The sequence below is a fragment of the Pinus tabuliformis genome, chromosome Q, assembly GCF_031772625.1.
Source record: "Pinus tabuliformis cultivar Carrire ecotype Pingquan chromosome Q, CPIR1, whole genome shotgun sequence".
Taxonomy (NCBI): Eukaryota; Viridiplantae; Streptophyta; class Pinopsida; order Pinales; family Pinaceae; genus Pinus; species Pinus tabuliformis.
In genome coordinates, this window is record NC_142296.1 from 1261976186 (window position 1) to 1262000906 (window position 24721).

Consider the following 24721-nt stretch of genomic DNA (forward strand, 5'->3'; position numbering starts at 1 on the left):
TTGATTATAAATAATAAGAGTTGAAACCATAAAGAATGACTTCAAGTCAATTGGTAAATTAATAATAATTCAAAAAATTGTTAAGAGTCAAAATTCAATTAAATAAATTTAATTTAAGTAGTTATGAATGGTTAAGTTAAATAGGAAAAACTTAAATGAAACAACAAAATAATATAATAATATTAATTAGATACATTCTTATTCTTTACGTCAAATTTGAATTATAGAAAAAATTAATATTAGAATTAGAAATGGTTTAAGTTAAACTCAATAGGAAAAAAAAAAACAAAACAAAACAAAACAAAAAAAAACAAATTAATGATTATCACGAAGTTGAGAGACAAGAACATCAAGAAAAAGAAGGGAATGATTATCTTCGGGCTCTATAGTGAACTAGATATGAGGGGAAATGCTATTAAGATAGGTAAAGAAAACTTGGAGAGCTAAAAAACAATAAAACCAAATGGCAAAAATGCCATCAACAAATATTTCCAAAAAAATTCATCCACATCATAGACTATATATTTCGTTATTAAAAAAATTCATCAAAATAATAAAAATTAAAAAATTCCTTATCAAATTTCTATTCGTTTTATTTATTTCGGATGATAAGAATTTTGAACCTTTCACTTTGTCTACTTATATAAAATGTATTCCTTTATTTATCTAACTATATAAATAAACAAAAATGATTTATTGCTTTTATTTCTCTAAATAAATAAATAATAATAATATAATTAACCAAAATGAATCTTTGCTTTGTCTAACTATATAAGGATATTCTCCCGGATGCGGGTGTATAAAGGGCAAAGGGATGGCACGCGCCATCACGTGGGCAGATGGCACGCCCACGGACCCTGGCTGTACCACTCGTGGAGGGATATTAACAAGATTAATTGCGCAGGGGAGAAGGCATTAATGCCTGTCTACTTGGCTCGAGGGAGGCAGTTGAGCGACGGGGTGGTGAGGAAGTTTAAACTGCGAAGGATGGCACGTCTGAGGAATGTCTGTGAGCATGGCAAGAAGAATGCAGAGCTGACGGAGGGTAGCTCTTGGCGCTGTGACTGCGAGACGGAAGCGAATTCTCGGCGCTGGGTTTGGGAGACTGGAGGTAGTCTCTGGAGTCGGGGCTGGTTTTTGCTGTCGGGTTTGTCTCCAAGGGTGGGTTCTTGCTGCTGGAATTGTTTCTGGGTGCTGGTTCGTGTAGCAGAGAAGGGGTCTCGGTGCTGGTTCTTGTTGCCGAGGTTGGTTCTCGGAGGGGGAGTCAAAGCCTGGCGCTGGTGTTTGTTCCTGGGAGGAACCAAGGCCTGGAGGCTGCCGGGATTGGCTGTCTCGTGCTGTTGGGATTGTTTCTGGGTGCTAATGTGTGATGCTGGGGTGGGTTCTCGGTGCTAGTTCGTGTTAACGAATTTGTTTCTCGAGGGTGGCGTCAAGACCTGGTGCTGGGGTTCATTCTGGAAGCAGGTGGGTGCTCTGACCTCTGCTGAAGCTTGGAGGCCTGGAATTAGCAGGAGAGTTACAATGCCAAGGGACAGGCCGAGAATGGGCAGCCGAAGGGGTGGGATTCAGGGTAGAGCTCCTCCGAGAGATGATTATTATTCCCCCTCCTCCTCCATTGAAGTTACCTCGCGACCTCGGTGGTTTCAGGACAGCAACGATGAGGAGGGGAGGTACATGGTAAGCAGCCCAATCGCGGAAGAAAGGCAGAGGGAGTTCCCCACGATCCGGTATCGGCTCCCCTGCCCTCAAATCAATTCCACTTTAATTGTGTCTATTACTGTTGAACCTGGTGATAATGAGAATATGGAAGTCGACCCTCTGCCAGAGGGGCAGCGCTCCAGCAGAGAAGACTCTCCAATTGCCTGCCCTCCGGTCGGTGCAGAAATAGGATTGCCTCTGCCTGAGCGTGATCCTGAGCAGGAAAGGATGGAGCCTCGGCGCGCACATGGAAAAGGCCTGGGCTGCCCCGATACTAATCTTGACCTGAATGCCGGCCCGTCGATGCATGCTGCTGCTTCACCGCCTGGTCCGAGCATGCTGGCCCGTAAAAGCAACCCAGATCAGATCATCCAACTTTCTGATTCTGAGACTTCGCTTCATTTCGGGTACAGGATTGTTGAGGCACGCCAAAACACTGATGAAGACTGAACTCGTTCTGGTAATTTCTGTTTCTGTTGGGATCTTGTTATGTAATTCAGCTATATGGCAGCCTGTTCTCGGTCATTATGTCGGCTATATTGTTCCAGTGTCATTTGTAATTGTCCAAATGTCAATTGTCATTGTCCAGTTGTCTATGTGTCTTTGTCCAGGCTACTCCATGGCCCTGGTGTCTTCGTGTCTGTCTATGTTCCATCCATCTATGTCATGTAACAGTGTCGGCAGTGATTCAGCGATATGCCCAATTTTGAATCCCTTCAATTTTGGCGCTGATAAGTGGGCAAGGACAGGGCTGATAAGCACATATCCTTAAGCCTTGCCCTTTGTACTCTACTTTGTAAACTTGTTTTTGTATGATAATAGAATTAGTCAAATTCAAAAAAAAAAAAAAAAACCAAAACAAAACAAAACAAAACTATATAAGGATATTCTAAATCTATGGAAATATAAACAACTCATTTCTAAGGTAAATCTTAACAAATTTGTTAAATTAACCTTAAAAACAAAGGCTGCGAATGCATAGAAAGTATTTGATGGAAAAAGTTAGCGAAAATTTTACTTATTATAAGATATATATTAAATGTAATAATATATATGTGAAAAAATTATTTTATATATATATATGGGAAAGATTGTAATAATAATATATAGTCATTATTAAAATTTGAATCTAAAATTAAATATAGTATCTTTTGAAATAAATTAAAATTAAAATTCAACTGAAAATATAAATATATATATATATAAGTGGCATTTTCTTCATACTACCTTCCGCAGCTACATCAAATCAGAATACCTAGCCTTATCCGGACTTATCACATTCAATTGTAAAAAATACCATTCTTCCAGCTCTACGAGAAACACATTCAGACCTTAGAGTCGTCTCAGCACAACGCTTTTAAACCCATGGCCATTTGTTGACACCAGTCGACACGTTCATGGCAAGTGTCACATACTTTGGTTAAGCATTTGTACTTTTCATATTTAGGTTTGGCTTACAAAGATTCATTCTTCTCTGATATGTTCAACAATGGAGAATATACGGAGACTCAGTCCAGTTCCCATCGGAAAACTGTGCAGAGATTTTGATCAGAGTAGTTTTGTTTGACCCATTATCCTGTAGAAACCGAACGTACTTCCCAGATGATGCCATCTGTGGGTCGTCTAGCATAGCGTTATTTGTTATGGCTGGCCAGAGCGAGGAGCACCTCCCGCCATTATATTCACCGGGCAGGTGCAACGACCGAGAAGTGGAGACCATAGAGCCGGGCTCGTTCGAGGCGTCTGAGCATTTTTATCCCCGGGTTCTCAACGCACAGATTCATCCATTGGTGCGAGCTTTTCTCAATCTGGGGAACGAGCGCATAGGCAAGAGGTTCTGTCACCTGCATCCTGAAGCAGATCCCGCCGAGGTGGCCGCAGTTCTTAAAAACCATACTCGGTATATTGGTTTTGTCTGTTTTTTATATGTTAATTACAAGAGTTTTCTTAAGATTGAGAAAGAATTATTATGATTTCTCAGGCCTCACAAACAGTTAATGGGATTCTAAAAGTACCCCTAGGAAAACATTAACTAATTAAAGACACTCATAAATGGTATGCAATAAATGTAATAACTATGTTGCAGTTGAAACCGTAATAGGCGCACGAAATCCAAATCGGATTTATTTGGATTTTTTAGGGGTTGGGTTGTGCATATTAAATTTCAATGTTTTATTATCAGTCGGATTTATTTGGATTTTTTAGGAATTGGGTTGTGCTTATTAAATTTCAATGTTTTATTATCAGTCTAGAATCTAGATCCATAAGGAAAATTAGCCAGGGAATTGGAATTGGAGGAGGGCATATATACCCCTCTTAACACAGAACAGAGCCACAGGCCCTCTTAACAGAAGCCTAATTAACGGGTCTGTTAAAGGCCACTTAACTTGAAATTTGTCAACTGTTAAACAACATTAGTTCATCTCTTAGGCTATGTCGGCCCTTAGATTACTGCAGACTATATATTACGCTAAGCACTTAAATCGAGATTCATTAAACATTGGTCCAATCTTTTAGATTACTCCAAATTAAAAATGAATATATTAAGCGAAGCACTTAGATCTAGATCTCTCAACTAAGTACTCCAAACCAAGGATGGACCTCTTATTAAGTACTAACCTAACCTTCGATTAGGCTTGGTTTGATTTATTAAGTTATTAACTTTTAGGTTAAGATGAATTGGATTCACTTATATCTGTTGAAGTAGAGTACTCTTAGTTTCCAATATGCTACGCTTGAATATCTTTTTTTACCAGTTCTACTTTCCATACATAGTCCCCGCTTCAATCTACTAAGCCTACACTTTTTTGGCCCCTTCAGATTTCATTCACAATTAGTTTATTGTACTATTGCATTTATATTTATTAAGACAAGTACTCAAAACAAAGGATAAGGATATGTCTCTTAAGGGCTAAGTACCCCAAACCAAGGATGGACCTCTTATTAAGTACTAACCTTCGATTAGGCTAGGTTTGATTTATTAACTTTAGGTTAAGATGAATTGGATTCACTTATATCTGTTGAAGTAGAGTACTCTTAGTTTTCAATATGCTACGCTTGAATATCTTTTTTTACCAGTTCTACTTTCCATACATAGTCCCCGCTTCAATTTACTAAGCCTGCACTTTTTTCGCCCCTTCAGATTTCATTCACAATTAATTTATTGTACTATTGCATTTATATCTATTAAGACAAGTACTCAAAACAATTCACAATTAATTTATTGTACTATTGCATTTATATCTATTAAGACAAGTACTCAAAACAAAGGATAAGTATAGGTCTATTAAGGGCTAAGTAAACTTTCAATAAATTTGCCACTTCAAAACAAGGATAAGTAAATTTTAAATTTCATTGCCACTTCAAACCAAGTAAATTTTAAATTTCATTGCCACTTCAAACCAAGTGGATTTTAAATTTCTTTTGTCATAATGAGTTTGTTGTACTTTTGCACTCATATGCATTAAATTTTAAATTTCATTGCCACTTCAAACCAAGTGGATTTTAAATTTCTTTTGTAGCTTAAGTTATTTCAAACCAAGTAGAATTTAAATTTCTTTTGTCACTTCAAATTTTAGTCATAATGAGTTTGTTGTACTTTTACACTCATACTTATCAATCTATAAGTCATTTCAAACCAAACCAAAATTGTTAATAATTCATTTCAAACCAAACCAAACCAAACCAAAATTGTTAATAAGTCATTTCAAACCAAACCAAACCAAACCAAAATTGTTAATAAGTCATTTCAAACCAAACCAAACCAAACCAAAATTGTTAATAAGTCATTTCAAACCAAACCAAACCAAACCAAAATTGTTAATAAGTCATTTCAAACCAAACCAAAATTGTGTTGTACAAATTTTAGTCAAAGCTAAATACTACAAATTTGAGTCATAATGAGTTTGTTGTACTTTTGCACTCATATATATTAATCTAAGTCATTTCAAACTTCAAACCAAACCAAACCAAAATTGTTAATAAGTCATTTCAAACCAAACCAAAATTGTGTTGTACAAATTTTAGTCAAAGCTAAATACTACAAATTTGAGTCATAATGAGTTTGTTGTACTTTTGCACTCATATATATTAATCTAAGTCATTTCAAACTTCAAACCAAACCAAAATTGTTAATAAGTCATTTCAAACCAAACCAAACCAAACCAAAATTGTTAATAAGTCATTTCAAACCAAACCAAAATTGTGTTGTACAAATTTTAGTCAAAGCTAAATACTACAAATTTGAGTCATAATGAGTTTGTTGTACTTTTGCACTCATATATATTAATCTAAGTCATTTCAAACCTACAAATTTTGGTCATAATGAGTTTGTTGTACTTTTGCACTCATATATATTAATCTAAGTCATTTCAAACCATGTCTCAAGTATCAATAGCTGGTTTAATAGCTAAATACATCAAGTATCAATATATTTCAAACCAAAATTGTGTTGTACATTTTAAAAAGCTAAATATTACAAAACAGAGCATGCATAGATGTCTCAAGTATCAATAGCTGGTTTAATACATCAAGTATCAATAGCTAAGTTATTTCAAACCAAAATTGTGTTGTACATTTTAAAAAGCTAAATACTCCAAAACCGAGCATGCATAGATGTCTCAAGTATCAATAGCTGGTTTAACAGCTAAATATATCAAGTAGCAATAGCTGGTTTAATAGCTAAATACAGCTCGTTTAATAGCTAGCTAAATACATCAAGTATCGATATCTACTTTTATAGCTAAAGTTAAATAATCCAAACCTAGGATAGATCTATTAAGTATTAATAGTTTATCTAAAGTTAAATGTTAAATAATCCAAACCTAGGATAGATCTATTAAGTATTAATAGTTTATTTAATTTGCTGTACCATGGCACTTCCATCTATTAAATTAAGTACTCCAAACTACTCAGGAGAGATATGTTAGCATAGCAGGTAAACTTTAAAGATGCCAGCAAACTATGTGAAATTAAAATGAATTTATGCTAATTTTAATTTTAAAAAAATATGTAATTTGTGAATGTATCACATCTTGCTTTCAAGGTGTAAACAGTAGACCTACCAGAATATATATATATATATATATATATATATATATATATATATAACACTTAAAACATGGTTACACTTCATCTGGATTCTGCATCTGTTAGCTCCTTTGAATCTGGATTCTGCATCTGTTAGCTCCTTTGAATCTGAAGCAATAGACGCTGCATCTATGACATTACCATCTGCTTCCATTACTATGGTTTTTTTTTCATTTCCAAGAAATAGTGTAGATTTTTCATTTCCAAGAAATAGTGTAAATTTTTCATTTCCAAGAAATAGTGTAAATTGATGCTAGTAATTAATAGAAAACACTCAATAAATCACTATTAAAAATCATTATTTTATCTCTACACAAGGATTTGTTGGATCCTTGTTGGATCATTTTGATGGTGCTTTCTATTTTACTAAGCTAGCTCAAGCTAGCTCTCTAAGCTAGCTATTATCATATGTACGTGGCCAAAAGTGACACTGCCTTAATTTGTAGTTTTGAGTGACTACTTATGTCTTTTGGAAACAAATGATCCTGTCACCTTTTATGCACCTCCTCAAATTATGATACGATTATTCTAAATTAAGATAGTTGTTTCATCATATGTATCATATGTCTTTTGGAAACAAATGATCCTGTCACCTTTTATGCACCTCCTCAAATTATGATACGATTATTCTAAATTAAGATAGTTGTCATATGTCTTTTCGAAACAAATGATCCTGTCACCTTTTATGCACCTCCTCAAATTATGATACGATTATTCTAAATTAAGATAGTTGTCATATGTCTTTTCGAAACAAATGATCCTGTCACCTTTTATGCACCTCCTCAAATTATGATACGATTATTCTAAATTAAGATAGTTGTCATATGTCTTTTGGAAACAAATAATCCTGTCACCTTTTATGCACCTCCTCAAATTATGATACGATTATTCTAAATTAAGATAGTTGTTTCATCATATGTATCATCATATGTATCATATGTATTGATGACATATTGACCTCATAAAAGATAAAAATATTCTTATAACCCAAAATTTGTTTGCTATATTGGCTTTCTCATTACACAAGATGGCATTCTTGCTAGCTTTCTCATTACACAAGATGGCATTCTTGCTAATCCACAAAACGGCTTTCTCATTACACAAGATGGCATTCTTGCTAGCTTTCTCATTACACAAGATGGCATTCTTGCTAATCCACAAAACGACGTGAAGTTTCTTTTGGAATGGCTAGCCCCTTGCATTGCTTCTAATCTCAAAATTTTATTTTAGGGAAATCATTCCCCGCTTTTCACACCAATCACATCCCCACTCCCCCTTTATCCTTTCCAAAATTAACTATTTTCTTGAATACCTAGTGCTAATAAAAACTTTATTATACTTAATATAAGTCTTTTTATATACCCTAGTTCCACATATCCCATAGCTAAAATAATATTTTGTAATTGAATTTGTTACATCTTAATTTTACTATATGTGCAGTATGTGCAGTACTTAAGTAAGGTGGCCATTATAGCCTACCATTTTGAAAGCTTGTTTGACGTCGAGCTATGTTATAATGCTTCTAACAAGAATTTTTATGTGTCCATTTAAGTTCTCAAACATTGTTGAGATTATCGATTTGGGAAAGAGATTATACTCAATATGTACCATCATCCTTTTTTTTTCTTGAAATTCTCAAACTAAGTTATAATATAAGCACCACATCAAATATGCTTCCTATATTAATAGGAGCACCACATCAAATAGGCTTCCTATATTCAGAAATATCACCTAGATATTAGTATAAAAAGTGTGACAACGTTGAAAAAATTCAATCTACATCATCTTTGCACGCGCTGCGTCTCTGGCTTTGTTCGACAGAAGCACGATGTTTCCCCAGCTCTGAACAAAAAATTCGTGAGCATCATCATCACCTTATCACTGTCGTTGTAATTGGCATTGACCATCTTGTTCTCGATGCCAATAATGAGAGCATATGAGTCATGGAAGATCTTGAAGAGATCCTTCGCCATGCCGACGACTATCAAGTTGGTGATGCAACCCATTCCAGAAATATTGAAGCTCTTGACATTGGTCTTGGCGAACAAATCGTCCAGAACAATCGTGGAGCATTCCTCCATCTCCACCAACACCTCCTTCAGCATTGCAATGTAGTCTTCGTTGAAGATAAAGCGAGCGACGATCATTTCTTCTTCCAAACCTGGAGCAGAGATAGACCTTCCACTACAAGTCCATGTGATCTTCCACCTGGGGCTCGATGCTGACACACTGAAATATATGCAGGCCTCAATGTTTATCTTTCGGTCCTCGAGCAGTCTGTAACAACTGTAATCCACCAGATAACACTCCCCTCGTCGCCTCCGAGTCAAGATATAAAAAAGCACCACTGCAGCCATCCAACAAAGCAAAGCAACCTCCCCCTCCCTCCTCAAAAGCATAGATGTTTCCTAAAACGGGAGCATTCACCGAAGCTCCTGATCCACAGTTCTCCGACAGAGACCATTTCGACACTAGATTTTTCATTTTCACCATGTCTAATTTCTCACTCCAATTGGGGATAGCACAAGATTTGAACTGGAGACTTTCAATTAGGTGAGACTTCATTTCCACAGCGATTGCCAATTGAACTACCCCAAACAGAAATTAAATGACATACTTATTTAAAAATTAACTATTTTTATCACATTAATTATTAGAATTTTTGAATTTTTTATTAACGCTTCTATTATTTTTTTATTCTTTGTTTTTATATATATATATATATATATATTCTTTGTTATATTTTTTATTATTTATTTATTTTTAATTATTCTTTCTTTATATATATATATATATATTCTTTGTTATATTTTTTATTATTTATTTATTTTTAGTCATAATTAGTATTTATTATTATTATTTTATTTTCTTTACTATATATATTTTATTATTTATTTATTAGGGTAATTATATAAATTAAATGGTAAATATTGATAGACATCAATCAAGCATCAAAACGCTTCTATGATAATAATATTTGTCAAGACTCAAAGTCATTACAATTATATACTCATTATGACCTCAACATGCCACATGCGCAAATTGAATCTGGTTGGGGTAGATAACAACATTTCTCTAAACCATTGGAAACACATCTAATTGACTTATTTAAAAGACAAAGAGGTGAGATTTGATCCACTTATATGTGCATTAGACACGTAATCAATATCGTCTCTCTTGTGTCCAACCACTATCTCAAGGTGACTTGACGTCTATGCTAAACCTTTGTGGGAATTGCACCTTAACCAAGGATGAAAAACTCCTGGCTTTCCACCATTGTATCCAACCATCTTAAATATTTTTATTAAAAAAAATGGTAATTGTTATTAATGATATAAAATTTACATTTTGTAGACACACAAAGTGTGTATGCATAATAGAGACAAAAAAGTACATGAGTGTGCAAAAAAAAACAAAGTGTCTATGCATAATAGAGACAAAAAAGTACATGAGTGTGCAAAAAAAACAAGGAAGTATCATAAGAAGTTTTAGAAAATCACAATGAACCCCACAGAATGAGCCATGAAAAAAAAACAAAAAAGAAACAAAAAAGGAAAGAAAGCTATGATTGAAAATAAGCATTCGTCTTTTATTTTTTTCCAAAGCCAAACCTTGTCCCGTTTGAAGGACTTGTCAGAATCCAAGCTCTCTAAAACATGAGCTCTTTCGGTACCTCCTTTCCCAAAGCCAAACCTTGTCCCGTTTGAGGGATATCTTTGTCAGAATCCAAGCTCTCTAAAACATGAGCTCTTTCGGTACCTCCTTTCCCATCTAACGTTGGAAAGGCCTCTAAATGCATTCCCTGTTGATGAGGGGAGTCTATACCTGGAAAAAACGCAACGACCCAATCTGTTTGTCTTCTTGTTCGCTGTAATATTCACCTCTTTCTTTTTTGGGTTGAATTTCCATGTTTTCCTATTCTTCATCCTCAGAACTGCGATGTTATGGGAACTACCATCTTTTTGTTCTAGTAGACTTCCTCTTTTTCTTCCTTGGATTTTTCTTTTCTTGTGGACATGAATTATGTAAATGTCTAGTTTGAACACATTCACAAAATTAAAATGTCGACTTGAGACTAGTAGAAGTTGTGGTGTTTTAGGTTTATATCATCTGGGAGCCCTTTGGTAAGATCAATCTCCACACATTGCCTAGAAAATGTAAAGTGCCCATTATCTGTTCTTCCAAGGTCTATTTTTTTTAATTTGCCTAGAGTATTACCTATTTCTTCAGACACTTAATGATGCCAAATTTAATTTGCCTAGAGTATTACCTATTTCTTCAGACACTTAATGATGCCAAAAAGAAACAAGGAAGTTTGGAAGCGCACCCAAATTGGCATAGTTAAATAATAACTCTATGTTTGAAATAAACTTATATTAATTTAAGCATAGTTAAATAATAACTCTATGTTTAAAATAAACTTATATTAATTTAATATATCTATATTATTTGTTAACTTTATATTAAATAAAAAATAAACTATATATTAGAATGTAGATTTTCAAAGCCATTAACACGATGTAGATGAAACTTTATGGAAAGTTGTGTGTTATTGCTAGTATGCCAAGGGAAGAAGACTTTTCTAGTGAAGGCTTCACCCATCTTTAAAGACATTAGGTTTTTCTTATGATGAGAAGAGTGTTGGACTGAATTAAATAGAGTGGGAATTAGAATATAGTCATTTGGGAGGACGAGGATGAAGAGATCATTGATTATAAATAATAAGAGTTGAAACCATAAAGAATGACTTCAAGTCAATTGGTAAATTAATAATAATTCAAAAAATTGATAAGAGTCAAAATTTAATTAAATAAATTTAATTTAGGTAGTTATGAATGGTTAAGTTAAATAAGAAAAGCTTAAATGAAACAACAAAATAATATAATAATATTAATTAGATAGATTCTTATTCTTTACGTCAAATTTGAATTATAGAAAAAATTAATATTAGAATTAGAAATGGTTTAAGTTAAACTAAATTAACAGAGAAAAAAAAATTAATGCGTTGAATACAATTACAGCGCAGATGGCATGGGTACACTGGAGAGGATGCAGGATTCCAAAGTGATCCAGCCGACAGTGTGTTGTTCCTTAATGAATAACAACGTTATTGATAATGACAACACGCTGGATAGGGCGCAGACTGCCGAAGTTAATGCGTTGAATACCGCGCAGATGGCATGGGTACACTGGAGAGGATGCAGGATTCCAAAGTGATCCAGCCGACAGTGTCTTGTTCCTTAATGAATAACAACGTTATTGATAATGACAACACGCTGGATAGGGCGCAGAATGCCGAAGTTAATGCGTTGAATACAATCACAGCGCAGATGGCATGGAGAGGATGCAGGATTCCAAAGTGATCCAGCCGACAGTGTGTTGTTCCTTAATGAATAACAACGTTATTGATAATGACAACACGCTGGATAGGGCGCAGAATGCCGAAGTTAATGCGTTGAATACAATCACAGCGCAGATGGCATGGGTACACTGGAGAGGATGCAGGATTCCAAAGTGATCCAGCCGACAGTGTCTTGTTCCTTAATGAATAACAACGTTATTGATAATGACAACACGCTGGATAGGGCGCAGAATGCCGAAGTTAATGCGTTGAATACAATCACAGCGCAGATGGCATGGGTACACTGGAGAGGATGCAGGATTCCAAAGTGATCCAGCCGACAGTGTCTTGTTCCTTAAAAAATTATCCTCAAGCTCTTCTGTTATCATCATTCTTAAGTCGTCTCAGCACAACGCTTTTAAACCCATGGCCATTTGTTGACACCAGTCGACACGTTCATGGCAAGTGTCACATACTTTGGTTAAGCATTTGTACTTTTCATATTTAGGTTTGGCTTACAAAGATTCATTCTTCTCTGATATGTTCAACAATGGAGAATATACGGAGACTCAATCCAGTTCCCATCGGAAAACTGTGCAGAGATTTTGATCAGAGTAGTTTTGTTTGACCCATTATCCTGTAGAAACCGAACGTACTTCTCAGATGATGCCATCTGGGGTCGTCTAGCATAGCGTTATTTGTTATGGCTGGCCAGAGCGAGGAGCACCTCCCGCCATTATATTCACCGGGCAGGTGCAACGGCCGAGAAGTGGAGACCATAGAGCCGGGCTCGTTCGAGGCGTCTGAGCATTTTTATCCCCGGGTTCTCAACGCACAGATTCATCCATTAGTACGAGCTTTTCTCAACCTGGGGAACGAGCGCATAGGCAAGAGGTTCTGTCACCTGCATCCTGAAGCAGATCCCGCCGCGGTGGCCGCAGTTCTTAAAAACCATACTCGGTATATTGGTTTTGTCTGTTTTTATATGTTAATTACAAGATTTTTCTTAAGATTGAGAAAGAATTATTATGATTTTTCAGGCCTCACAAACAGTTAATGGGATTCTAAAAGTACCCCTAGTAAAACATTAACTAATTGAAGACACTCATAAATGGTATGCAATAAATGTAATAACTATGTTACAGTTGAAACCGTAATAGGCGCAAGAAATCCAAATCGGATTTATTTGGATTTTTTAGGGATTGGGTTGTGCATATTAAATTTCAATGTTTTATTATCAGTCGGATTTATTTGGATTTTTTAGGGATTGGGTTGTGCATATTAAATTTCAATGTTTTATTATCAGTCTAGAATCTAGATCCACAAGGAAAATTAGCCAGGGAATTGGAATTGGAGGAGGGCACATATACCCCTCTTAACACAGAACAGAGCCACAGGCCCTCTCAACAGAAGCCTAATTAACAGGTCTGTTAAAGGCCACTTAACTTGAAATTTGTCAACTGTTAAACAACATTAGTTCATCTCTTAGGCTATGTCGGCCCTTAGATTACTCCAGACTATATATTAAGCTAAGCACTTAAATCGAGATTTATTAAACATTGGTCCAATCTTCTAGATTACTCCAAATTAAAAATGAATATATTAAGCGAAGCACTTAGATCCAGATCTCTCAACTAAGTACTCCAAACCAAGGATGGACCTCTTGTTAAGTACTAACCTTCGATTAGGTTAGGTTTGATTTATTAAGTTATTAACTTTTAGGTTAAGATGAATTGGATTCACTTATATCTGTTGAAGTAGAGTACTCTTAGTTTTCAATATGCTACGCTTGAATATCTTTTTTTACCAGTTCTACTTTCCATACATAGTCCTCGCTTCAATTTACTAAGCCTACACTTTTTTTGTCCCTTCAGATTTCATTCACAATTAATTTATTGTACTATTGCATTTATATCTATTAAGACAAGTACTCAAAACAAAGGATAAGGATATGTCTCTTAAGGGCTAAGTACTCCAAACCAAGGATGGACCTCTTATTAAGTACTAACCTTCGATTAGGCTAGGTTTGATTTATTAACTTATTAGCTTTTAGGTTAAGATGAATTGGATTCACTTATATCTGTTAAGTAGAGTACTCTTAGTTTTCAATATGCTACGCTTGAATATCTTTTTTTACCAGTTCTACTTTCCATACATAGTCCCCGCTTCAATTTACTAAGCCTACACTTTTTTTGCCCCTTCAGATTTCATTCACAATTAATTTATTGTACTATTGCATTTATATCTATTAAGACAAGTACTCAAAACAAAGGATAAATATAGGTCTATTAAGGACTAAGTAAACTTTCAATAAATTTGCCACTTCAAAACAAGGATAAGTAAGTTTTAAATTTCATTGCCACTTCAAACCAAGTAAATTTTAAATTTCATTGTCACTTCAAACCAAGTGGATTTTAAATTTCTTTTGTCATAATGAGTTTGTTGCACTTTTGCACTCATGTGCATTAAGCTAGGCTTAAGCTTAAGTTATTTCAAACCAAGTAGAATTTAAATTTCTTTTCACTTCAAATTTTAGTCATAATGAGTTTGTTGTACTTTTACACTCATACTTATTAATCTATAAGTCATTTCAAACCAAACCAAAATTGTGTTGTACAAATTTTAGTCAAAGCTAAATACTACAAATTTTAGTCATAATGAGTTTGTTGTACTTTTGCACTCATATATATTAATCTAAGTCATTTCAAGCCTACAAATTTTGGTCATAATGAGTTTGTTGTACTTTTGCACTCATATATATTAATCTAAGTCATTTCAAACCAAAGTTGTGTTGTAGATTTGAAAAAGCTAAATACTACAAAACCGAGCATGCATAGATCTTTGAAGTATCAATAGCTGGTTTAATAGCTAAATACATCAAGTATCAATAGCTAAGTTATTTCAAACCAAAATTGTGTTGTACATTTTAAAAAGCTAAATACTCCAAAACGGGGCATGCATAGATGTCTCAAGTATCAATAGCTGGTTTAACAGCTAAATATATCAAGTAGCAATAGCTGGTTTAATAGCTAAATATATCAAGTATCAATAGCTAGTTTAATAGCTAAATACAGCTCGTTTAATAGCTAGCTAAATACATCAAGTATCGATATCTACTTTTATAGCTAAAGTTAAATAATCCAAACCTAGGATAGATCTATTAAGTATTAATAGTTTATTTAATTTGCTGTACCATGGCACTTACATCTATTAAATTAAGTACTCCAAACTACTCAGGAGAGATATGTTAGCATACCAGGTAAACTTTAAAGATGCCAGCAAACTATGTGAAATTAAAATGAATTTATGCTAATTTTCATTTTAAAAAAATATGTTGAGATGAATTTATGAATGTATCACATCTTGCTTTCAAGGTGTAAACAGTAGACCTACCAGAATATATATATATTACACTTAAAACATGGTTACACTTCATCTGGATTCTGCATCTGTTAGCTCCTTTGAATCTGAAGCAATAGACGCTGCATCTATGACATTACCATCTGCTTCCATTGAAATTGAAATTGGTCCTTGGTGGGTGCAGATTGATTGCTGTTAGTGAATTGAATTAAGTGGTCTCTAATGCATTTGAATTGTGAAAAATACATGCAGGTATTTTCAATGGGCCGGCGCAGACCTGTTCTTAACTACAACGGACCGCGGGCAGAAGCGCATGGTGGTGGTGGAGACCAACTCCTGTCCGTCGGGCCAGAAATCGATGCCTCTGGCAAACGAGGAGATGGAGCACGCCGGCTACCGGACTCTACTGGAAAAATCCTTCATGCCTCACCTGCTGGCCAATTCATACAACGGGAACCCGCTGCCGGAGGGAAAATTGGCCGTGCTTTACGACAAGAATCGAATGGAGGCCTCCGGTTACGCGGCTGTCCTGGCGGATCTCGCGGCCGAGACCGTTTTCTTGACGCCCTGTTACGTAGATGATCTGAATCCCAAGTTCAGAGTCAAAGACAACGGCGTTCTGGAGATCCGTACGAGGAGGAATCAAGATGCTAATGATTTCGACGGCGACGGGTCAGAGCGTACGGACGCCTGGGAACCGATGAGGGCCGCCGTCCGATACGTCACGCAAAGGCCGTGGTCTCGGATTCCCCCCATAACTCGGACCTTAGTTTTTAATCCGGTGCTGGCTTGCCTCGCCGGGGGGCGGAACAAAATGCTGGCGGCCAAGGCTTATGATCTTTTTAACGCGGAGATTGAACCGTCCGGTCTGTGCATATATACGCCGGAAACTATCTGGGACGTCGCCAAACCGGAGATCCCGCTCTGGGTGCGGAGAATGGGCGGGCTGGCGGTGGTTAAGGTGCCTTATGCTCATGCCGGACAAGGGGTCTGGACCATTACCAGCGAAAGAGAATTGGGAGATTTCATGGACCTCCATCACCGTTACGACCGCTTCATTGTTCAGGTAAATGTTCTGGTTTAACTATTAATTTGTAATGCCATACTAACACACACTCTTAAGCTAGCCAAAATTATGAACTTTAGGAGCATATTAGACCGTAAAATACAGATCATAATCGGTCCAGTAGTTTTTTTTTTTAATTCTTGAACTAGGCTTGAAAAAAATCCCAATAGCAATAGACTGGCAATATAACAATAAGAATCGAGAATCTATATGACAAATATATGGATATAGTAATACTATATGTATTATTTCAATGAAAAAAACAATGGCAAGTATAATGACTCGTAATTAGATTGATATATTTGTCATTATCTATCTACCCATCTTTGATTGATATATTTGTCATTATCTATGTTGACATCTCTGGACATCTATATGGATTGGAATATTAAAACCAATGACAAATTTATGGATAGGAATGGTAAAAACAATGACAAATATATCAATAATTAGATTGATAGGTTTGTGACCATCTATATGGATAATACTATATCACTATATGCATATTAGTAAACATAATTGTTGATTGGTAGTCGGATTTATATGTTTGCGGCCTGTGAGATAATGGTACACATAACAGTTGATTGGCTACTGGGTTGTGAGATGCAAACATAACAGTTGATTGCCTACTGGATCGATATATTTGTGCGGCGCCTCTATGTAATATTTGTGCCTGGCTTCTACGTAGTCATCCATAGGCAATGGGTGTTTTGTGGTTCTCTCTCTGACAGGTAGGTGATGGCAAACACAATGGTTCATCGCTAGTAAGATTGATGGATTGGTGGGTTGATATATGGGTGGCTTTTCTATAGATATTTGTGTAGGTAATGGCAAATATAATGGTTCATGAAATCTTATTTGGGTGGTTACCATATGCAGGCATTGATAGGGAACAATGGGTGGAGCTCTGTGTCTCGTCATGGGAGACTGTATCATGTGGGCACTATACCAAATCTCAAAGGAAACATATATGCTGCAGACCTGAGAATGATGGTCGGATCTTCACCCGAAGGGTTCTTCCCAGTTGCTATATATGGACGTAGAGCTCGTCTCCCTTTGGCTGAAATACTCGATGATCAAGGACGAACCCCTTCCTGGGATATGCTGGGAACCAATTTATCCATCAAGGTAAGGCCTAATTATCATCTGTACTACACCCAATTTTCTTCATTTTCTATTGGTTTGCGTTGTTTGATGATCTCTGGTTAAACATTCATGTCATTCACAGAATCCAGATGGGTCTTGGGGGATTGAGACAGAGAGACTATTGTTAATGGATAGCAGAGATTTTAACCGTGTAGGCATAGGACTGGACGACCTTATTGAAGCTTACATGCAGGTAATTACAGATAAATTTCAATATTCTTCCACATATACTCAATACTTTTTCAGATAGTCCAGCATTAAAGCCTTGGTTATTTATTCATGATTTTTATGTGACAGACAGTTCTTGCCGTCATGGCAATTGATGGTTTGGCTTGCAAGCTCATAACACCAAAGGTATTCACAACTCTTCTTCATGTTATCTATCAGTTTAAATTGTATTCATGCATGGAAGTTGGTTAGCTGCTTATATTTTTTATGGTTATAAAAGGGACGCTTTGGTTTGAAGTTGTTCCGGTCGCTTAATCCAGATCCCAAGCTGCTTGAAGAACTGTATCCAACACAGCTAAATCCCCCGTTGTTTTCTAATGAAGAATCTTCAACAGTTTCTAACAATATTAATAAAGGAGGAGGGAACAGGTTAGCAGAAGCCACATCATTTACAGAGGAGAGACTGGTAGCAGAATTGGAGGCCAAAGTTGGCAAATCGCAATCCCAACAGCCAATTGCATGTAAACATCGAATCCATTTGCTACGTGCGAAAATTTGTAAAGGTCCCTCTCATTAGCATTAGATTTTTGCTGCAAATTTTGACATTTTACATGTATTTGTTGACAGGGTCGAAAAATTAGTAATCTCCAATGGTGGCTCTCAAGGAGCGCTGCTCTTCAATTGAAATTGAAATTGAAGATGAATCCTTTGGAATGTATGAGCAATTGAAATTGAAATTGAAGAAGATGAATCAATTGGAATGTATGATTCGGACAGAACAAAGAGATGAATGATCTGTAAAATTTGACCCTCTCTCATAGTTTCGCATGTTGGACTTATTGCTCTATTCCTTTTGTCTTCTGATCTGATCAACTCTGTGCTAACCTTAAAATTTAACGACCATTCAATTTTCTCCCAAGTATGCAAAAATCAATCTTAAAATAAGTAATTTTAGTTTACAATTTTTTCATTGAAATAAATAAAATTTGAACGAATTGATGTACCAAAATTTCCAGAAGTATTTAAAGGTAGGGAGCAATATTAAACCATTGAAAACTAATCATTTAATTTAATTTCATATTCCACTTTGTCCGGGAATTTTCACAGGCAACGAAATAGGGTTTAGTGAGGGACTACCCCCCTCATTTGAAAAAAACAAAATAGGGTTTAGTATAAATGATTGATAAAGATTTCAACAACACGTGTAGGAACGTACAAAATCTCAGAGTTATCAGTTGATTGGAGATTTCCCGGTCTAGGCCATTATGGTTATAACGTGATCTATCCTTCTCGCTGGGGAGCCAATGGAGTTTTCTTAGATTATGATGATTGTGCATACCCGGTTGAGGTCCCATGGTGCCCAGCCCTGTCCATTGGTTGGGGGTTTCATCGTTAAGGAAAGTTTCATCTCACCTCTGACATCCTCTGCATACATGCTCTGGTTCTCTTAAATCTAGGTTTTTTTTGGGATTATCATTATCTTTTCACTTCGTTTTAATTTGTTTAATTGAGTCTTAGGATTAGGATTATGTTTATTTCTATTTCAGATTTTGAAGAGATTTCAATAATATTTTGAAATTGGATGGGCTTTATTTAAATTCTAGAAATATTAATATTTCTAAATACCATCATATTAATATCCCATATTAATATGGGATGGGATTAATATCCCATATTAATATTTCTAAATGGGTATGGGATGGGATTAGATTAATATCCCATATTAATATTTCCCATCCCATATTAATATTTCTAAATGGGATGGGATTAGATTAATATCCCATATTAATATTTCTCAATGGGATGGGATTAGGGTTAAGATAATTTTTATTATAAATTTAATTTATTTTTTATTTTATTTTTATTTTGATTTTGATTTTTGAGGAAAGATTTTAATAATATTTTTTTTTTTTTATTAAAAATTTCAACTTATTTTTTATTTTATTTTTATTTTGATTTTGATTTTTGAAGAAAGATTTTAACAATATTTTGATTTTTTTATTTTTTATTAGAAATTTTAACTTATTTTAAAAATCTAAAAGCTTAATAATCGCTGAACAATCAAATTTTAAAAAATATTTTAAATTTAGTTTATATAAAAGTAATATTTCTGACCAATAAAATTTTAAAATATTTTCAAAATTTGCCATATTTCTGACCAATCAAATTTTAAAATATTTTCAAAATTTACCATTTACATGACCAATATTTTCAAAATTTACCATTTACATGACCAATCAAATTTTAAAATATTTTACTAATCAAATTTCAGAAAATAAAATTTTAAAATATTTTGCTAATCAAATTTCAAAATATACCTAACAATCTCTAATCTCTATTTCAAAATTTACAGTTTGTATACGTAAACATAACTAATCGTATTCCAAAATTTACATTTATATACCCTGCATGAAGATTCGTGATTCAAAATATTCCAAAATATACCTAACAACTTATCAGATCTTCCAACATGACTGGTTAATACTTCAGAAAAAGCATGTAAACCTTATTATACCCAATTTGAATGGCAATAAACCTTTTTGGTCTGCTTTGAATGTATTCCTTTTTACAACCAACTTCTTGATACAAAGAACCAGAAGGAAGGGAGACATTATCCTAGCATAAAATAATTTGATTGTAGACATATCATAAATTTTGTTTATAGTAATTGTTAAACTATCATTTTTTTTTTACAATCATTGTCAACATCTTTTTAATAATTTGTTAAATTATATTAATAAAATTGTGCAGAAGCATATACAGAGTATATTCAATTTTCATCTAATATGATTTAAAAGTTAAAATTGTTTTGTGCATTTGGATTTTTTTTGGTTTACTATTATGTTTTAATTATATTTATATTATTTATATTTATATAAATATAATAGGAATGTGAATATATCTAAGATATATTTATATTGAGTTGATAAAATCTTAATCATCGATCAAATTTTTAATTGAGAGTTTATGGAGTGTAAAGTAAGTGATGATAAGGTGTTATGTTAATGTAATTTTGTCATTAATTCTGGGCGAAAATCCATCTATATTAAAGGATGGTGTGGCTTAGGTCTGGTGTGATCCCTCGGGGATTTGATTGCTTAGTACCTTTGAGTCGCAGGTACTCAAGCTACAGATTAGACATATTAGTCATTTTAAAACTTATATTGCCTAACTAACAAAAAAAATCATTTAATACTACCATGTTTTGAGCAAGTTGCACAAAATTGGTTGGATATGCTTGATTTCCTTGCTCTTAGACTTCCTTCTATTAAGCTACACTAAAGTTTGATGTTGTTTGATGTTAAACTTTTGGAGTTATTTATGATGTGTAATTAATATTTGATGTTAAACTTTTGGAGTTATTTATGACGTATAATTAATATTTGTTCAAAGTATTCAATTGCTTCCTCAACTTTTAAATCCCATGCTTAACGCATCATCCTCTTCTTTTTCTCCGTCCATCATTTCTTTCCCTTGATTTCCTCCATCCTCCCTCGATAAATTGTGTGCCATGCATTTTACTAAGCTCTACCAAGCTCTACATGTGTTACCATTACCACCCGTGTTCTAGCTATGGTATTTCCCTAATCCTTAGGGTTTATCCCTATGTATTCAATACTCCAAAACTAAATTATAATTCTTATTATTTCTCAAGCTTATCCGTATATGTATTCATCACTCCAAATTCAAATAGTAATCCGTGTTATATGGATGGTCACCCGAGTCGCCTTGATATCCCATCAACTCATGTAGACACAACGAATGATTCTCGAATTAATTTTCTGGTCCTCATCATCCTTAGCACCTTAGTTTGGTTCTCCAATATCTCATCTATTATTCCATGCCAATTACAGGGATGATTACCTGGTCGATGCACAAGTCACCATGACTCATAACCAAACACCTTTACTTGTATTCATTACAGGTATGATTACCTGGTCAATGCACAAGTCACCCTGACTCATAACCAAACACCTTTACTTGTATTCATGAGTTATGGGATTGATGTCTTTCTCAGGGTCCTATTTTCATGGTTTTAGTAATCAATAGGACATCTCGATAATGATTAATTATACTATTAAGGGCCCTAATTATAGTTTAACTTGAATGATTGGGGTTGAATGATTGTGATCGGAGATAAGTTCTATAATATTCTTTTGTATAAATAAATTAATTTTGAGTGTGAGAGAAAAGTTCTAAGAGCTAATTGCTAAATTGTATTATTAGAATCATATTTAACTTAAATTGTATTTTTAGAATCATCTAGTATACTAAGGGTTATGATCGGAAATGATGTAGCTAAAAGCTTTGGAGGAGAGTATACAGTTTAGTTGCTTAAATTCTATGGTTTATCAAATTCAATTTGTCATTGAGAATTATAGAGAAACTTACCCTTGCCACTCATTTTTTATATTTTTTTCGTAGACAATATAGATTATATTTTTTTTCAATTAGATGTCTGAATGCATTTTTTTACAATCGATATTAGATTTGCGATGGAGTTGGGCAACCAACTCTTTAGACTTTTGGTTGAGGCGGGAGTTTGCCTTGCGACATCTCGAGACATCAGGGAAAATCCTAGGCTCATGGAACTCTGGACAGGCATGTTGCGTGATAGGATGAGTCTTATGCGTCGATGCTATCATGTTTATACTAGCATTAAGGAGGGATCATGGCCATGTAACAGATACACATTCATCACCTAGTGTTGATTTGGCGTAGCATCGGATGTGCTCTATCCATGAAAATTGGTGGAGAGGCTAAAGCGCATGAGATCTTCAAGACCCAGAAATGGTTTGGGCAGATTCTACCCGGTTAAGGAGATATTAAAATAATTAATATTTTTATTGGAGTTCCTAACTCTAAACTTAGGAAAAATAAAATATTAATGGGTATTAATATAAAATTGGATTAGAAGGTTCCAAAGGATAAGGATCAAGCCAAATCTAATCTTAGTCGTTGATTAGAGATTTAATCTCGGTCGTTGAAGGACCAATAGGAAAAGTAGAAGAAGAGGCTTGAGGGTCAGTTGGAAGATACACCAAATTGATTAGTCATTCGATTTTCTAGAGTGGGGTTTGTTAAGAAAAGTTGAATCAGTGATCAGTTGTAGCAAGGGGCAGCAACTACGAGACATAGAGGCAGATATAGTGTCGAGAGACCAGCGCAGATGTAGAGAGAGGCAGACGTTGAGCCAGAGAGAACCACGCAGAGCTAGCAGGGATTGTGCAAAGCTCAGAAGAGTTTGCGCCATCCACGCAGAGGCTGCAGGAGTGACGCAGAGGGTCGTAGAGGCTATGCAATGCCTCAAAGGGCTGACGCATGGGGTTCTGGGCTGATGTTGAGCTTCAGAGTGTGTTAGAGAGGTTTTCGTGGGGCAGATTTTCTGAATATCTGCTTCTGAATAGAGAGGTATTACTGTCGGATTATTCTCTGTTGGGTGAGCTAGTTTGGCTCCCAGTTGTACTCAAGGATATACTGCATAATAAATAACCCTCAGAATTGTTGCACTGGTTTTCCCAAGTTGGGTTTTTCTGAGGACGAGTTGCCGACAAATAACGGTGTCACTTGTGTGTTTGTTATTTCTTTCAGTTGTTGATCTGTAGATGGTTGAGACTGTATTGTGTTTATTTCGATATTTATATGTTGAAATAACTTGTTCGTAATCAATAAGTAGGAGAAATAAACCAGAGTATACATATAAAAATTCTAACGGGTAATACTTAGAAATTTCAACACCTAGTACTACCCCATTAGATCATGATGATTAGGGTGGTGATCCTTCTAGTAGTACTCCTCCTCGGGATGGCCATGCATCAGATACACAGTGTTCACCCAGAAGTACTACCCCATCGGATGATGATCAAGGTGTTGGTGATCTTTCTAGTAGTAATCAACCTCCTCATTCACGTCATGGTCACCCATTGCATCATGTTGACCATCGAGTTGACCATGTAGTTGACCATCCATCGTCTTCTACTACAAACCAAGATGTCACTACTACTATTGTATCAGATATTTTATAGCAGATATTTGACTTGATGTAGTTATTTGACTTGTTTGTTTGTATATATATTGCATTTTTTTTGTTCATGTTGATGTACTTAATTTATATGTTGGTGTTGATGTGTATATTGTTAGGTCATGTTAGATATGTTCATTTATTGTGCTTGCATATAGATGTGTATGTTATAGCAATTATTTGACAATATGAAATGTATATTTGAGGATGTGTGTGGTGATGATGTTAAACAATGCTTACGTTTTGTTAAATGTGATCACGATGATGATGCTCTGTTAGATTATTAGATTTATGTGCTAGCTAATGATGTTTGCATGTGCTAGAGGTGTATATAATTAGATGATGTTACCGAATTTGAATGTGTATTTTAGATGATGTTAATGTTTGTTAGATGCTTATCATCATGTGTTTGTTTTTATAAAATGATATTTATTATAGATTTTGTATTGATGAATTTATATCAAAATTTTATATATAAAATTACATGCAAAACGATTTAGTTTAAATAAAAAATGTAAAAGTATTTTTATAAATTACAAAGTTTAATATGATTGAAACTGTAATTGTAAAATTACAATAAATATTTTTCTATAGCATAGATAGTTCATACATATTCATTCTAAGTAAATTATTATTCAAACAAGGGTTGTGAGGTCCCTGTCTATAGCAAACATAGAAATTTAAAAAAAAACAAAACTACCTGTCTTGTCATAGTCAAGCGTAGAAATTAGTAATTTCTTACTTATACCTATAATACTATCTAATTAATTTTTTCAATTATTTTTCAAAATGTATATTACAACGTGTAATCAATAAATAAAATTTTCAAAAT

The 24721-nt window shown here is 34.6% G+C and overlaps 1 protein-coding gene across 3 annotated transcripts; it reads left to right on the forward strand.

Annotated features, from left to right (window-relative positions):
- Positions 1-2983: 2983 nt before the first annotated feature.
- LOC149224393 (uncharacterized) lies at positions 2984-18717 on the forward strand. 3 transcript variants are annotated; one of them, XM_089386106.1, is made up of 7 exons: positions 2984-3598; positions 15740-16553; positions 17433-17681; positions 17782-17892; positions 17997-18053; positions 18148-18388; positions 18495-18717. In XM_089386106.1, exons 1-7 carry the CDS (start codon positions 3342-3344, stop codon positions 18506-18508), a joined length of 1743 nt encoding a protein of 580 aa, XP_089242232.1. In that variant the 5' UTR covers positions 2984-3341; the 3' UTR covers positions 18509-18717. The 3 variants fall into 3 exon arrangements, with proteins under 3 accessions (XP_089242232.1, XP_089242233.1, XP_089242231.1); XM_089386105.1 differs by lacking the exon at positions 2984-3598 and adding an exon at positions 12464-13087; XM_089386107.1 differs by lacking the exons at positions 2984-3598; positions 18495-18717 and adding an exon at positions 12450-13087 and having other exon boundaries at positions 18001-18053; positions 18148-18261.
- The last annotated feature ends 6004 nt before the right edge of the window (positions 18718-24721 follow it).